We start from the raw sequence: 17,913 nt of genomic DNA, 5'->3' as shown, positions 1-17,913 counted from the left end.
ATATCAGAAGTGTCAAGTAAGAGTTGTGATACGTGAGGATATTCACCTAGTAAAAAATGTCACACCCAAAAATTGCTCATTTTTAAATATGGGATGTATTACAGAAAAACGACTAGGAATAATGTTACATCAAATAATCGAGAAAGGATTTTCGATTTGCATGATGTAGCAAACTGCATATTATGTGTTCAAAAAGGCCAAAATCAAATTTGCAGGATATACTATACAGTTTTAGAGAGAAATAGCACACTTTAATACAGGATACAATGCAGTTTCAATTTCGAGTATAAGTGGATAAAAGATATTACTAAAAGAAAGTACTATGAACCACCAAAGTAAGAAAAAAGAATTACATTTTTTTTTTGTATTTACTAGAATCTGAATCTCCTCATTGGTGAAATGAAGCAATTTTGTTGCTGCTTTGTCTCAAGTTTCCGTACACTTGAGAAAGAAAGTCCTTTGCTTGTTGATAGACTTCTTTTAATACGAGTGTACCTGAAAATCAGCAAACAAAAGTAAAAGCCTGACCGAAATGTAAAGTGCTTTATACATGAAAAGGGAATGAAAAATTGAGGTCAAAATAAATAAAAACATCATTGGATGATTGTAAAAATGTCACCAGGGCCATGTTCAGTACTAATTGTAAAACAATTAGGAAAGAAATTAAGTGAGGAATATACTACTTGACGAATATCTTGATAGAATGTCAATGGATACAGTATAACTATTACTTGATGGCCAACCAGTTTATATAAAAATAGAGAATTCTGGGGCCAATTAGATTTTGAGAACAGCCTTCCCTCTACAGGGGGGATAGTGCCATCAGTGCACCTTACGGGGTGCACTGCAAGCATCACTCAAGACATTTTGTAGTATACCTTTGGCCCATAGCTGCAACCCTCTTTCATTTCTTTTACTGTACCACCATTCATATTCATTCCTTTCACTGTACTTCCATTCATATTACCTTTCTTTGATCTTGATATCCTCAACCCCTCCTAACAATTATTTCATAGTGCAATTGTGAGGTTTTCTTGTTACACCTTTCAAACCTACCTACTCTCAATTTCCTTTCCAGCACTGATTGACCTCATAGGTCCCAGTGCTTGACCTTTGGAATAAAGTTTTTATTCCATTCCATTCCAGAACAGCCCTCCTTACCTTTAGAAAGAAGACAGTAGCCACTGGCTATACTTACGTCAGAAAGGCTTTATTGATAGGGAATGAATTTTAACTACAACTTTCATGAGAGGGAAATCTCCAATGAAATTTGTTAAGATACCCTGTGGTCCTCATATTACAAGACATCATTAACTAAATACTTGCTGAAGTTACTTGGTTTCAAGAGGCCCTCAAATTTGTTTATCTTTTCAACTTTATGCCTTTGCCAATATTTCTGAATTTCATTAAGAGACCTTTCCAGCCAAAGATGTCTCGGACCACTACATCAATTTCATTTTGTTAGGTATAGTCAACATTTAACAGACAGTAAGAAATCCACTTGATATGCTTTCAAATTCTTTGACACTACACTAATCTCTCTTTGGAACTGCTTGAGATGACACTGCTATCAAGCCGTACATAGCCTTTGCACAGACATTGAAATTTACCTTGACATTGGCCTACACCTTATTCTAACAGAAGTATCTAAGTGCTCTGCTTTATGAACCCAAGCTTACGAATAGCTGTTGTCTTCTGAGATAACATCAGTAGATTTCTGATAAACAAATGTTTCAGAATGAACAAGTCTGCCCAATTGTGTAGACCATATTCACGGTTTCCTTATTGCCTGCAGGTAGGATCAATTAGACCTAAGATCAGTGAGTGGACATAAAACTTTTTACACCAAGCATGATTGGATAATTATCCTGGATCTTGAAAAAGGGTTACTCTTAAAGAATAACTCCTTATAAAAGACAAGCTAGACAACTTGGTACTAAAGAATGTTCCAGAACTCAGTTCAATACTTAATACCATGAACATGATGAAGATCATTTGGGTACAACCATTAACATCTTTACATGAAATCCTGTCTGCTCCGTAAGTTCTTTCTGTATGAGATTGCAGCTTTGACTAGAAAGGCCTAACATGAGTGTTATTTTCCTAAATATAAGAAGATCAGAGTATTCAAAAGTCTCTCCAAGCACTGCTTTAAGTAACTCAGTAAACTATTATGTCTTATGATCTCCAAAATGGGTTCATCATATCCAAGCCATGGACCATGCTGAGAGCATCCTTTTGCAACAAAATATTATTTCTGGTCTCCTACTCACAAACCCTGGCTTTACTTTTGCATTGTTCCTATTGTCAAAGTTAAAATTTAGAGACTCAATTTTACAGGCTGCATGTATAAGCAAGAGTCTGCAGTGGCATAAGGCTGGCTTGTTTTCATGTAGTGTAATATTTTAAAGATTTTCTTCATTTGTCCATCTAAATATAAGGTAATACTTTTCTCCTAGAATGTCTAAAGTTATTTGCCAAAATACAGTACTATACATGTATGTACCTTATTTATGAATTTCCATGAATCTGTAAAACCGCTTTAGCATGTTGTTGTACATTTTAAAGTTTCTTTTTTCTATAACTACAGAAGCGCACTGAAATACAGTAGTACCTCGAGATACGAAATTCATCCGTTCCGAGGTGGCCTTCGTATCATGAAGTTTTCGTATCTTGGACCACATTTTACATGTAAAATGGCTAATCCGTTCCAAGCCCTCCAAAAACACCCCAGTAAATTATATTTCCAGGCCTAAAACACATGTTCTAGGGTTATGACGCCGATCCGACGGAAGAAATATGACTCCAAAAAGGCAAAATACTGTACTTACTTGAGTAATATTCAATCGCATGTATGTTCAACCCCATTTTTACTGCATATATTAGGACTTTAGCATATGTCCCTTAGCAATAAGCCTAGCCTATGTTAGCGGTTGCTACTGTAGCCTAGTCTATGATTCTGACATCTAAACCTAAGAAGCTAAAAGCTTAGAATATGCCAATAAAATGTATAAATAATCAGTATGTACTCATTTCAAATAATTTTTAATTAATCATTAACTATAATACACAAACAAACAAAAAAAACCTTCCAATCGATTGTTTACATTCAGCTCTTACCCGTCTTACGAGTATCGAACGAACGCCAAGCAATAATTTTTCCTAGCACACAGTAAGCCATAAATTTTCATTAGTATCTCTCTTCAACTAATGAAACTACCAAACAGTATAATAACCATTCATTTCTATTCTTTATTCTATCTTTACCTAATGGAGATACCGAGTTACTGACAGCTATAATGAAACATACGTACGTATATGTAATGTAATAATAAAACAGAAGAATTCTAAAAAATACGTATTTGTTGGCAGTCTGATTTATTTTATATTTTATGATATCTAATTCACAATTTTTTTTATTAAATGTATTGCATGTACTCATTTCAAATAATTATTAAGTAACCATTAACTATAATAAACAAACAAAAAAAGCTTCCAAACTTCTGTTTACATCCAACACTTACGAGTATCGGACGATCGCCAAGCAATCACTTTGCACAGTAAGCCATAAATTTTCATTATCTCTCTTCAACTACTGAAACTACCAAACAGTATAACCATTCATTTCTATTCTTTATTCTATCTTTACCTAATGTTTTTTTTTTATCAAATGTATTGCATGAATAAGTTTTTCAATTTACAGCATCCTTTTACCAATAGAATACTTAAAGCACAATGGGTAGATGCTGACCAATAGGAGAGCAGGACCTTATGGGGTGACTAGCATCAGGAACCAATGGGAGAACGGGAGGATGGTGGCGAGTTTACTCAGTTGGCGGCGCGGGAGTTTTAAAACTGTTCTCGGTGGTCCGGGCGAATCTCGGGACTTTACAGCAACAACCTTTCGTATCTTGAAAACTTTTCGTATGTAGAGCTGTAAAATTTTTCGTATTTGCTTTCGTATCTCGAGTTTTTCGTAAGTCGAGCCTTTCGTATGTCGAGGTACCACTGTATTCATGTGTTAGAGTAACTTACCTTTCTTTCATTGCGATTCTGCAAAGGTCTGTAGTTGTGAAGAATGTGCTGTCCATCACTATATTTAAGTTCTCTGAACACCTCCACCTGTGATCAGAAGGATGAGCATTATTCAGTATAAAACATAGAAACTATCCATGATAGATAAAATTACCATTGCATCAATCACGGTTTATAAGGTTACAATTTTCTAAAGTCGCTTGATGGAACTTACTTGATCTGGAGAAATTTCTGTAGTATCATTCAGAATTATCCAGGTAACAGCCTCATTACAGTGTGGAATTGTGAGAGATCCATGATAACTGTAAAATCTTCTTATTTTCTTTGGAAGCAACAAATTAAGAGGAAAGGGAGAAATACTGATGCTGGAATCTGAAAGTTTTAGTAAAAAGAAAAAAAAAAAAAAGGAATAGATTGTGTACAATTTCAGAGAAAACCATAATCAGGATTGTAATAGCAAATAACACTGAAAGTAATTCTGCTCATGACCTAACCATAGAGGTAGTGAATACTTTGCACAAGTTTTTACTTAAGAATAAGTGTCAATTATGCACTTACTATGCCCAGACACTTCCACAACTTCCCTGAAAAATTTTTGAAGTTTAACATTGTCATCTTCACTTATCTCCATAAAGACAGCCACTACAGCTAGACCATCAGGGTGAGATAAAGCTTTAGAAAGGCGACAATAGTTCCCTCTGAAGTGGACAAGGTGAAGTTCTACTGGATATCTGTGGAGTAGACAGGATTTGAATTTGTAATATCAGTTTCCCATTAAACTTTAGTTAATAATCTACATATAATAGAGAGCATCATTTCCACTGATAGCACTTGAAAAACTGTCACACTTATCAGGGTCTAAAAATGTAGTACTGTAGTACTAAGTGAAGACCATCAATCTTGACTAATCTTTTGCAGAGCTAACAATATACCCAGTGAATGTAAAGATTCCACAATTAACCATTTGACAAATATATTAATTCCATTTACAAGCAGCATACATTTACTTAAGAGTACTTTGCAAAAATGATTGAACATATTCACTTTACCTTGGAATAACGTGCGTACATTATGTAAGAGTGACATGTCATGCCAGAGAATAGAAACTGTGATGTTGATATACAGTACCTAATGTGTTTAGGAAAATCAAAACTAATCTGTACACACTTTGAACCTACTGTATCTAAAATTAAGTTACACATTTGATATGGAAATGCTCAACAAGAAAATAGCCCTCAATAAGTACTACAGTGTTATAAAATTTTAGGTAAATTAAGTTTACAATATCAAATCTTTGGATTGTGTAAATTGCCATTGCAAAATATGTAAATTATTTTTTTACATCCTTTATTTTACAGGCAGTCCCCAGGTTACGTCAGACTCGGGCTACGTCGTTCGTGTTGACATCGCTTTTCAAATTATTCATAAAAAATCAGTCCCAAGTTATAACAGATGTTCCGGGTTTATGTCGTCTTATGCCATGACGGAACAGTAAAAGTACAAACAGCAATGATACAGTAGAATACTGTACAGTACACCCAGTGGATTAAAGGTAAGGCATTCATCACTTCATTTCTCATTTTTATACATTTTTCTTGCAATTTCTGGGTGACATAATTCTCTGGGTTAGAGCGTGGCACCTGACTGGAAACACTGACTTAACCCAGGGACTGCCTGTATATAGCTTTCGTTACTTAGGCCTCGCGTCCACACGGTCGAGCTTTGGTCGACAAACTTTGTCTGATGTGACGTCAAAAGTGGAGAAACAGCAAGAAAGTCAGAACTTTGCTGCGGTTTCTCCGCTTCTGACGTCACATCGAACAAAGTTCATCGAGCAAAGCTCGGCCGTGTGGACGGGGCCTAAGGGACTCTTAAATAAATGATAAGAGACGTTAAATAAATGATAGTGCGTATATTCTTATTAATAAGCTAAGCAGTAGGTTCCTTCATGTCTCGTATCTTAGGGGGGTAGGTAGCTTTCTTTACTTGCTTTCAACAGAACTTCCATTGCATACCACATCTTTTACCATATCTCACAACCCCCCTCACTCCATCAATCATCTCTTCTGCTATCACATTATAAGACAGAAGGAAATCTGTTAATTCGCGCAATTGATAAGGACATTCTAATAAGAGTTATTTACTATACTAATGCAATAGCAATTGATCACACACAGACAAATCAAATTTGTCTTTCTGATTTTACTTTATTGCATTGAAAATCTGTGAGAGTTATATGTATACATATTATTTAGCAAAAATATCCTATTACAGAATCTGATTTTTAGGTCTTATATTAGTTTTCAAAATGTTTTATTACAGACTCGGCTCAAATGAAATCCAATTGTATTACCGGTCTTGCCAATTGTATTACCGGTCTTGCCATTCTGTTAAAAATGTACATATGTACTACTATGAATACTACCTTTAAAATATTGTTTACTGATTACTTTGTTAACAATAGTAGTTTACAAGTGACAATTCAAAGGGCTGTAAACCCCTTGATGTGGTATTTAGGCACATAATACAGTACTCTGTGTGTGTGTGTGTGTGTGTGTGTGTGTGTGTGTGTGTGTGTGTGTGTGTGTGTGTGTGTGTGTGTGTGTGTGTGTGTGTGTGTGTAGAATTTAACTTTATTCTCTCCAGCAAGTTATACATTATACAACCTCATACTAGTTATAAGTTCCATTTATTTATTTCCAGTGGTTTTTTTCCTCACCTCTTGCCATGGAGTGTATGTTCTGAGCCTTCTCTGTCATTTGGTCCCCAGTGAAAATGGAGATGATGAAACAGGTAGTCATTGTTGAGAGGGCCTCCCCTCACTGTCGGCTGTGCATGCCAGTTTCCTCTTACTTGAACTAAGTCAATAATACAAAGAACTTATCAAGAGTAGTCATGCTGTTAGTTTACTGAACTCACTGGTGTTATATTCTGAACTATGAACACAATACTTAATGCAGACAAATTGAAATAAATGATGGGTTCATAATTACCAAACCAAAATCCTAGTTTATGCAGGATTGAAAAAAAAAAAAAGGTGGTCTCTGCAGAGTTCAGTGAAGGTTCAGTGTTTAAATCACCAGCTATTTATTTGCAGTTTTTCTTGACAAGAGTAGAAATTCTTAGCAATCATCTTTCATGTTTTGTGGCAATTATTGAGGTTAATGTAAAATGGGTTAAATGTTAAAATTAGTGTTTAAGAATTTGCCTACCTGAGCCATAATTTATTTTAATTTGCATTTTCTTTGGGAAATTATCATAGCCAAGAAACTTAAGGGGTCTCCAGAGGCTTTCAGGAGCAGTTGAGATTTTATCATCTATCTCAATGGGAGATTGATTGTTTCCTCCACAAGCAGGAAAAGTTTTATGCCAGTGGCTGGGTCCGTTTTCTGAGAAATAGATAAAAAAATTCAGTTATCCAGGAAATTACAAAAATTTTGCAGCTTCACATCAAAACAATGCAAAATGTCAAATATACTGCTTGGCCAAAGATTCTCAAAAACATTTGGCTGTCATACACATAAGAGTATTTGATAACAATAAACTTTACTTTTTGGCTTGAAATTAAACCACCATAAAATAAGTATACCCTAATAGCCTTTATTTCCCATATCAAATTAATTTTGACATTTTTCCAGCAAGAAACTGTGTCATTATTCCAGAAACCAAGTTAGATGTACAGTATTTTAAAGTACTATAACCACCCGTTCAAGAGTTATAAACAAAAATATTTTTACAAGGAAAATTATTTACCAAAATACTTTAAAACTAATGAAGCTTTTAATAATTCTAAATTTATTTGAACTAAGTGCAAATAATTTCCAGTCTTTATGGAAAAACCAAAACCCTATAACATTTCAGGTCAATGTGAAGGTAAAACACGAATCCTCATATTTACCAGAGGAGTCGCTGTACGACCAATCTGCTGTAATAACTGCAACAGATGTATTAACCTCAGCAGATACCTTTGGAAGGAAAACAAAGGTTGATGTTAACATGAAATTTGCCTCCAAAACATCTTTATAAGTGAGAAATGTCAGCTCTGAAAAACAGGCATAGCAAAACCTCTTAAATAAAAATGCACATTTTATGTATATACATATAGGTGTTATATTTCAATACACTATACTTAGGAAAATATTGCTGCTACCAGAAGGTGCATGACACTTGAGATACTTATTAACATTTTCTATATGCAAAATTATCTAACTCTTTAGCATGGTCACACTTTGGGAGTTGGGAAAGGCATGGGATGTCACATATTACGAGTAATTAGACTTTATAAATCAGGCCAGAAGAATATCAGGGCTAGAAAAATTGGCTCTCTTTTAAGAGTATTTTTCTGTAAAGTCTTTGGTTGGGAATATAAGTGGCAAAATAGGATTGGTGTCTTAATGATCATAACAAAATGACCATCATGATATATGGCAGAACCATTTAAGATATACTAAAGATGCTTTTACTTGTGTAGGTTCAAGGAAATCATTGGATAAACATTTACGACAAAATGGTGATGACAAAGGCATTGTCTTTGCTCAACAGCTTCCAGAATCATTTAAGAGTAACATATTGCCAGGTACCTTATAGCAACTATTATAAGGTGCCTTATGTTGACAGCCTGGGTTAGTATGAGGACTTATCAACAGTCACGACGACATTTAAGGTGAAATGATTTTGATGGTAAGATCATCACTGAATTGCAGACTAGATCCAAAATCATCTTTCATTTTCCACAATAGTTTTAACTAATTTTGGGCATTTTTTTTTTTGCTTATCACACAGCTCTGGAATTTAACCAATGATAGAAAACACTTACTGTTACAAAGTAGCAGGATAACAGGTACCAAACCTGTAAAGAAAAATAGAATAAGAAATCTAGAGGCAACAATGGGTATGACAAATCAGGTTCACAAGTACTGGGTTAATCTGACAACTATTAGTTTTAAATTACTAATGAGTACAATATAGCAACTACTTGCATCAGCATAGGATTATAAGGCAAAACATTAGAAATAAATATTTTGATAATAAAATTGCTTTCTTTACATAGCTAGGAGCCAATCACTTTTCTCTAGCCTAATCTGTAGCAGAAATCTACATACTGAGCCGAACTAACTGAGTATCCCATTTCACCTGTCTTGAGTATACATCTGGGTCCAAGAGCACTTTAGAGACAGAGGAACTACAAAACTGTTTAGTGAAGAATAGAACTAAGTCTCTTGAGGCTAACATGTGATTATGCCATGGATAGGGCCTTGTTAGTTGGTTGCAATTCTTGGTTGGAATTTTTAGTTAAACAATAGAGGACGACTGATGCTCATCAAAGTGATTAGTAGCAGATACCCCAGGTATCTATAGTAACCCCAGATCTCTAGAGTAAGAGGTTAGTGAATAGTTTAATGGGGATGAGGATGATGATAATCTGACATCCCACCCACGTATACTGGTGGAGGCACATTCTAACCTGTGGCTATAATAGGGTGATATAAATATAAATTAGAGATTTATGTGTCAAGTCTTAAACTTTAATGAAATTAGAAGAGGACCTACAGGTTGCTATGTTTAAAATTGCATTAATATCATAAGTCAGTTTGAAATCCAAAGAGGTTGATATTGCTCAAACTTATTACCCTTGGGTTTTAGTTTGGATGCTTCAAAATTAGTGGGGAGAAGTAAACAAAGAGAATAATTTTCCTGGGGCTGGTGAATAAAAGCAAGCAGCACCCCTTCTAAAGATTGAGTTCTCTCTTTATATTTCATCATGGTTCTGACAGCACATAGGATAGGGTGTTTCTTGCTTCTCATCTGAACATCAAAAGTAGGTACTACAGTAGAAGGTGAAGCAGCCTGGGACAGAAGGGGTAGCTGCCTTTATTTTGACCACAAAACCTAACACTTATCCAGTAACCCACTCATTTCAGTAAGTTTGCCCTTAGTAACTAGAATGTACAGTTACAATTCATTTACTCATTAAACAAAAGCTGAGGCCAAAAGAAAGGCTGCATTAAATGTCAGGTACTTTAAGGAAGGATAGTGATGTTCATTTGGACTAATAAGTCCCAAATTTGTGGCTTCAAACTTCTAGGTAGTACCTTATGTAAAATGCTTAAAAATCTGTTTTAAATCACTCGAAGTATCCAGGGTCAGTACACTACACGCTAACACCAGGACTTCAGCTGATTGGTAACCTTTCATTACCTTGATTTTTTTTAAGTCTACACATGTTGGAACAGTTGCTCTGTGAGCATTAACCTTCTTTGAACTATACTAACTTCTGATCATGCACAACTTCATCTTTTCCTCTGTGCACTAATGAATTCTGCAAAATCAGCTGAAAAGCTACTCTTGATGAGGCATTGGATAATTGTGTGTAATTCTAGAGGCTTCAAGTTCAAAGGAAAGTTACTTAATGGTGGTGTTGCAACAGCTTGCACTTTAAGGGGAGAGACCTTGATTGGTTAACCAAAATTTAATTTCAGTAGTACCTCGAGATACGAAAGGCTCAACTTACGAAAAATCCAAGTTACGAAAGCCAATGCGAAAAATTTTACTGCTCTACATACGAAAAGTTTTCAAGATACAAAAGGTTTCTGAAAGTCCGAGATTCGCCCGATAACAATTTTGAAACTCGCGCCGCAAGCCGCCATCTTAGTGCTAGTAGACTCGCCACCATCCTCCTGCTCTCCCATTGGTTCCTGATGCTAGCCAAGCCATGAGATCCTTCTCTCTGATTGGACAGCATCCCTCCCATCATGCATCTTCTATACGTACGCGCTGGCGTCCCTTAGCTCGGCCACTCCGCACCCGAAACTTTACCGTACGCAATCGGCATTCGTTCGCTCCAACGATTTTGTTTAGTAACGTAAATTCGTTAGTGATTTCGTTGCAGTACATATTATCGTGTTGTGTGAAGACTGTATTATTACGTATTTGTGTAACTTTACGTAAATTAACGTAGTCATGGGTCCCAAGAAAGTTGAAATTCACGGAAAGAAGTGCATGCTGTCTCTGGAGACAAAGATGGAGATCACAAAGAAGTACGAAGCTGGTATGCGATTGAGTGTGATCGCAAAGGAATACGGCCGTAATCCGTCGACAATAGGCACCATCCTTAAACAGAAGGATGCCATCAAAGCAACTACACCATCGAAGGGCATCACTATTTTGTCCAGCAAGAGGAGCCATGTGCACACGAGATGGAACGGCTGCTCCTCATCTGATAAAAGACAAAGAAATCGCTGGCGATACAGTAACGGAGACAGCAATCGCTCACAAGGCCAGTGCTATTTTCGGCGATTTGATTGCACAGGCGGAAGACGAGGGAGGGGAAGGGACTTCAACGCCAACCCCAGAGTTCAAGGCTTCGCATGGCTGGTTCGAGAAATTTCGTAAACGGACTTGCATCCATTCGGTGGTGCGTCATGGGGAGGCTGCCAGCTCGGACACGAAAGCGGCCGAAGCCTTTAAAAAGACGTTCGACGAGATGATGACCAAGGAAGGCTACAGTTCTCAGTAAGTCTTCAACTGTGATGAGACTGGCCTTTTTTGGAAAAAAATGCCTCGTCGGACATACATCACGGAGGAAGAGAAGAAGCTACCCGGGCATAAGCCTATGAAAGACAGGCTTACGCTCGCACTTTGTTCGAACGCCAGTGGGGATTGCAAGGTGAAGCCCCTACTGGTGTATCACTCCGAGACTCCTCGAGCCTTCAAGGCCCACAAAGTGTTTGAAGGAGAAGCTTCCAGTGATGTGGAGGGCTAATGCAAAAGCCTGGGTAACGAGGCTTTTGTTCACGGAGTGGGTAAATCTGTGTTTCGGCCCAACTGTGAAGAGTTTTTTGGAAGAGAAGCGCCTCCCCCTGAAATGTCTGCTGGTGTTGGACAATGCCCCTCCCCACCCTCCTGGCCTCGAGGAAGATATCCTAGCGGAGTATTCCTTCGTTAAGATTCTTTTTCTTCCGCCCAACACCACCCCTCTCCTCCAGCCCATGGACCAGCAAGTGATAGCGAACTTTAAGAAGCTGTACACGAAACATCTTTCAAGAGATGCTTCGACATCACCGATACCACAAACCTCACCTTGTGTCAATTTTGGAAGGAGCATTTCAACATCGTCATTTGTATCCGACTCATTGACCTAGCTTGGCAGGAGGTTTCGAGGCGAACCTTGAATTCCTCGTGGAGGAAACTCTGGCCTGATGCCGTATCCGCCATGAGACTTCGAGGGATTCGACGTGGGCGAAGCTGGTACTGCAGAGTCAGAAACAGTTGATGATCCCGAAACTGTTTTGGAACCAGATCTTGATGAGATCGTTGCACTCGGCAAGTCCATGGGGCTGGTCGTCGACGAGGACGACATCAACGACCTTCTCGAGGAGCACCAAGAGGAGCTTACGACGGATGACCTGAAGGAGTTGGAGGCCATGCAACTTAACGTCGTTCAAGAGGAGTTCTCTAGCAGCGGCGAGGAAGAGGAGGAGGAGCCTATGACAACGGCAGAAATTAAGGATATTCTAGGCGCTTTTCATAAAGTGCAATTGTTTATCGAAAAAAAAGACACCCCGAAAAGGCTCACACAGGTCGGATGCTTGCGCAGTTCGATGAACGTTTGCTTGAGTCGTTTCAGGAACATTGTGAAAAGTAGGCAGAAGCAATCTTCCTTGGATCGTTATTTTTTAAAGAGGCCTTCAGCATTAGCAGGAGTAAGCAAAAAGAGAGAACCAAGTGATAAAAAACAGAAAGTTGAAAGCAAAAAGGAAGAACCAAGTGATGAAAAACAGAACGTTGAAAGCGGTGATGAAGTTGAAATTCTGTAAAAAAAAAAAAAACAAAAAAAGCCTACGTAAAGTAAAAAAAAAAAAAAGTTAAAAAAAAAAAAAAAAAAAAATGTTTGCGTAATTTTCTAGATTTTTTGTAAGTTAAGTGTTACAGTTTTGTTAAGGTGTTTCGTAAATTTTAGTTTTATGGTTTTCCTTAAATTTTTTGTGTTTTCGTAAAGTTAAGTGTACATACGTACGTACGTTATCTGCCGTTTGTCCTCCTCCTCCTCTGCCGCCACTATCGGAGATAGCCTCACTCGAAAGGTAAGCTTCCACATTTTACGTTACAGTAATAATATTTCTTGTACACTAATATACACTTTATTTACAGGTTTTCGATTTTTATTCTTAATTTAGGTATTGAATGGTCCAAATTGTTGTAGTATTTCATTGTTTATAGGTCAATTTAGCTTTATTATGAAATTTAATGGGGTGTTTTAAATGTGTTCCAAGATACGAAAAACTCATTATACGAAGGCCGCCTCGGAACGGATTGATTTCGTATCTCGAGTACCACTGTAGTTGGAAACCAAGTAGGCTCTGGGTGAAGAGGTGTAACAGGGGTCATGAATATGCTGTAAGGTCAAGTCCTGGGGCCTTAACCACAGAATAAGCCATAATAAAGGCAAACATACCAAGCACTAGAGCCTATCAACTGTCCTGAATTATCCCAATTGTTATCTGTATTTTCAAAAACGCATGTTGGCGTTGGATAGGCTTTTTATATTTTACGTGCTAGTGACTTAAAATATCAACACAGTTGGCATGTGTCGGCTCAAAACAAAAAATGTAGGCTGTAAAATAATTTGCTGTGCTGGCAAATAGCACCTATATTCTGTTTCTCAAGACTAATAGCTATGCTAACCATATACCCAAGAAAAAGGCAAAGAAAATATATCAATAGTTCTAAAAAATTATATAAATTAAGGAATAATCTTTAAGTTCCTCTTGACGAGATATAGGAAGACAAAAGACTTGGCCATACACATATTACAAGATTCATAAATTAAATTGCTGGTTCTTTGAATTACACATTAAAACAGGGACCTTATCAAAACAGTAAAATATCCTGGCCTCCTTTGTATCTTTCAAACTTAGGAATAAGAGAGATTCTAGTAAAAAACTTAACCTTGGTAGACTAAGCTCTAATTTTGTGATAAATGTACCAAATGGTTAAGCTATGATGCAACAATAATCGTCTGCTGTAATGTAACCAAGATAAGTGAAAGTATGGTGTTGCACTGGGATGGTAAATTTATGACGGGAACATTATATGGTAGATCTGAGCCCTTATACTGCAACGAACTAGACTGTGGCCATTGATGTTTTTCTATAGAATTTTACCTCCTGAACAAGAATTTAAAATCAATATTTTTTTGGCTGGCTGTAATTAACCTGTAATTAACCTTTGAACTCTATCCTATGGTAAGGGGGAGCGATGGGAATGCAGGGTTTTGGGTGGGGTAAAACACTTGGGAGAATTACGCCTTAAAATCTATCCTACAGTAAGGGGGGCTGATGGGAAAGCGGGGTTATGGTTGGGGTAAAACACTTTGGGGAAGGTTTTGCCATGTTATTCTCTTATTTCCTCTTATTTATGACATTTGAAACATGAAATACAAGCTGAAATGAAGCGATGAATAAACTGATAATGGAGCCGTTACATAGCTAAAATCCACCTATTACGATGCCGAATCCTACTGTGCATGCTCCATGTTATAGGAGACTAAGGAGAGCTTTTGTTTCAGTCACCGACTCCTTACCTATGTTCCTTTAAGGGCGGGTATGGGTGGGGGCTCTCCCCCCCCTGGGTCAGGTAACACATTCTTCTAGGTTAGGTTAAGTTTAGTATCAAATTAACCTTATTATGTTTACACTCGCCTGCTGGTTTTAAGGTTAAATTTCCACAACCCCCTACCAAGAATTTCAAATATCTGGCGGTTTGTTTACGTTACTTTGGCCCCGAGGCCCCAAAACTTTCGAAAGATTTGTTTCAGTCCGAAGTAGAACTGTGGCAGTTTGAATGTTTTCCTATGTTGAATTTAACTTTTACTTAAATTTAACAAAGAGTGTAACGGTAATATTTTTGCCGGTCGCCTGTAAACTAATCCTGCCACTATTTAACCCTTTGAAACCTCTGTATGTCGGTAAATTCGCACACCCCCTTGGTTTAACCGTCATGTAGTCTTCAAAAGGTTTAATTACAGTTGGGACCGGAATAAATAATTACTTTAAAATTCTTGTTCAGTAAGTAAAATAACATAAAACGTCAACTGCCACAGTCTACTTTACAGCAGAATGAGGGCTTAGAATTACCCATTATATTTTTCTCTGACTCTTATGTTTAAGCTATCATACAGATTAGTCTTGGCAATGATATGGTTTGCCAAATATTCAGTATTTACTGACAATTCTCAATATCTCACGGAACTTTCAACTTGATGGCTGTAACTTATGGTTTAGCTAAATCTTAGACAAAGTTAGGAAAGCTAGGCTAGTACGGTTTCCTCAAAATATTTTATTTTATAATATTTTTTTCTGACTTAATTCAAGCTATCATACCCAACTTAACTCTTGGTATTACAATAATTGTTTCCCAACCCAAATATTAAATTTTTTTTTTATGAAGGTTTTCCATTGTAATATCCAAAATATTCTTATCTCACAGAGCCTTTAACCCTGGGACACATACAGGAAACTTAACAGTTTATTTTGTTAATGGGAATAAATTTAAAATACCATTAATAGATGACAAATTCCTCTCCGAAGAGAAATTAAAGAGTACCCAAAGATGAACAATGATTAATAGTCTTATGGAATGGAAACTATTTTCTTTTTTTTCTTAGCAAACCAAGTCCTGGGCGGATTCTTTGAATAAATTTTGAAAAAATGTGGCCTTCCTGTTTTTTGGCCTTTGTGCTTCAATCAGGTAATGCTGTAAAGGTTACTGCATTCATTTAGAGATGGAAAATGAGATACTAGTTTTTTAAAACTCGTCCACTGAAAGCTAGGACAATTTAAAAAAAGCTTCAGGCACCTTCAATTTTTTATTTTTTGTCACTGCACCAGTCAAAAACGAAGTGAGGGCCAAACGGCCCCAAACACCTTAGAAATATGGTGAGGAATTAATGATAGGTTAGGTTAGGGAAGTTGGGTTAGGGCTTATCCCTGTAACTTTGTTACAAGACTTCAAGGCACCCTAAGTCAAGTTATGTGTAGGTCCAGGTTAGGTTAGGATAATATACATCCTGGTAAAAGTCCTTGGCAACAACTCATTTTCTTGCATATATCAATATTTCACTTCAGCTTATTCCAGGCGGGCTCAGTTGATACATTAATGCATAAGTGTTTGAAACTGTTTAGGTAATTACCCTTAAGGGTATAAAAAAACCGCAATGGTACGGGGGTGGACCATGTACGATCAATGTGGTACAACCCCAATAAAAGTACATTATAAACGCGTGCCTGAGCCATCGGAGATGGGCATCAGAACGCGACTTCTTGTTGGTGAGTAAACGGAGCTTAAAGACCTCTTACCTCCGGTGTCATGCGGACGCGTTTATAATGTTAGTTTTTCTTGGGGTTGTACACATTGATCGTACATGGTCCACCCCTGTACCATGCGGTATTTTACCCTAGGATGTAACATAGAAAGAAAAGGGTTTGAAAAATGACTTGCATAATATTACAAGAGTGGTCACTCATCAGTGTCCAAAAACTTGGAATGGGAGGCATTCAAAACAATAACACTGCAGGCCATCATATCTTTAAAATAAAAAACAAATGTTGCAGGCCATCACTTCTTTAGAATAAATAATTTGTTACCTATTCCCTATGTTCTATATTTTTTGTGGATAAAATGCCAAAATAACAATTTTACCAATGCTGATAAGAAACTTGGTTAACAATAGTTAATGGTTAAGTAACATGTAAAACTATGGAACTTAGCACATACTTGACATTGTCCAATTATACTCTTATACGTTTTGGTAAACATTTCTTGAACTTAGTTAAAATAAACACTGATAGAATTTTGATGGACAGTCGTGCTGATGTCTTTTGGAAGAGTTTCACCACAGGGGATCTTTGAAGCCTGGAAGGTGAGGTGGTTACTTTCAAGAGGCTGTTCCGTTGCAGCATCACTCGTCAAGTTCCTGTTTTCTATTCTAATTTATATTTTTGGCAAGTTTACCATTGGCACTGCCTTCTTAAATTTCAAAGCTAAAATATGATGTCAGTATAATTACTGTAATTAATACCAAATTCTCGTTTTATTTCTTTGTATTTTGTTTCCTTTTTACTCAAAAATGTCTTAAACAAATGACAACTTATGAAAACATTTCCACCGTTCAACTTTTCATTTAAGACAGTTTAATTTTCTACCAGAAGGAAATCTTTGTTATGAATAATTTTACCTTTAATATTGATTATATATTATATAGGCTCAGCTTTTGAAAAAAAATGTGCATCAGTTTATAATAACTTTTGCAAAGATATTTTGCCAACTACAACGCGTTAGAGCAACGTTGTTTTAGTCAGGACCTGAATTATTATATATAATATATATATAATAATATATTATAATATATTATATATATTAATTATATATATAATATCAAATCTTCAAACATTAAGCGGCACAAACTTTGTAGCATAACAAACTCTGAAAGTGTCAGGTCTCCTGCACTCAGTCTGCTAAGTGCAAAAGTGACTGCTGCGTGTATCGGTAAAGTACCTTAATCCTGATCGACAAAAATAATACCCCCGCAGAATTGAAATGAACTCGGAAGATAATAGCTTTGCTTTATAAGGTTGAACCCTGGAAGTTGCTTTTTAATTGCGGGGCCTTAACAGCAAATATATTTGTCACACGCACTTACTTTTGACATATCAAAGCAATATAATCGTATATATAAATTCTGTTTGAAACAAAATTAACAACTTCGCTCGTGAACGCAAGTTCATTTGTCAATTAAAAAAAAAAAACTTGAGAAGTACAACTGAACCTCGAATTCCTAGCGTTTGCATAGAAAACTAGAGCTGGACCCAACTTCATTAT

The 17,913-nt window shown here is 36.6% G+C and overlaps 1 protein-coding gene across 2 annotated transcripts; it reads right to left on the bottom strand.

Moving 5' to 3' along the window:
- Positions 1 to 229: 229 nt before the first annotated feature.
- On the bottom strand, positions 230 to 16,928 carry LOC135216339 (carbonic anhydrase 2-like). 2 transcript variants are annotated; one of them, XM_064251545.1, is made up of 9 exons: positions 16,810 to 16,928; positions 8,852 to 8,884; positions 7,934 to 8,000; positions 7,248 to 7,424; positions 6,755 to 6,893; positions 4,594 to 4,766; positions 4,250 to 4,407; positions 4,036 to 4,122; positions 230 to 495 (listed from the first exon to the last, which is right to left on the bottom strand). In XM_064251545.1, exons 1-9 carry the CDS (start codon positions 16,849 to 16,851, stop codon positions 481 to 483), a joined length of 891 nt encoding a protein of 296 aa, XP_064107615.1. In that variant the 5' UTR covers positions 16,852 to 16,928; the 3' UTR covers positions 230 to 480. The 2 variants fall into 2 exon arrangements, with proteins under 2 accessions (XP_064107615.1, XP_064107616.1); XM_064251546.1 differs by lacking the exon at positions 7,934 to 8,000.
- Positions 16,929 to 17,913: the final 985 nt, after the last annotated feature.

Source organism: Macrobrachium nipponense, chromosome 6 (genome assembly GCF_015104395.2).
Source record: "Macrobrachium nipponense isolate FS-2020 chromosome 6, ASM1510439v2, whole genome shotgun sequence".
NCBI classification, from domain to species: Eukaryota; Metazoa; Arthropoda; class Malacostraca; order Decapoda; family Palaemonidae; genus Macrobrachium; species Macrobrachium nipponense.
The sequence above is the reverse complement of the archived record's forward strand: the minus strand, read 5'-3'. Positions and strand labels throughout refer to the sequence as shown.

What these genes read in the sequence shown, in the direction of transcription:
- LOC135216339 (XM_064251545.1), bottom strand. Translation starts at nt 16,851, where the DNA reads ATGTTTACCAAAACGTATAAGAGTATAATTGGACAATGTCAA. An exon ending in GTATAATTGGACAATGTCAA is followed by an intron (nt 8,885 to 16,809) that starts GTATGTGCTAAG and finishes TTTTCTTTACAG; the next exon opens with GTTTGGTACCTGTTATCCTG. An exon ending in GTCGTACAGCGACTCCTCTG is followed by an intron (nt 7,425 to 7,933) that starts GTAAATATGAGG and finishes TCTATTTCTCAG; the next exon opens with AAAACGGACCCAGCCACTGG.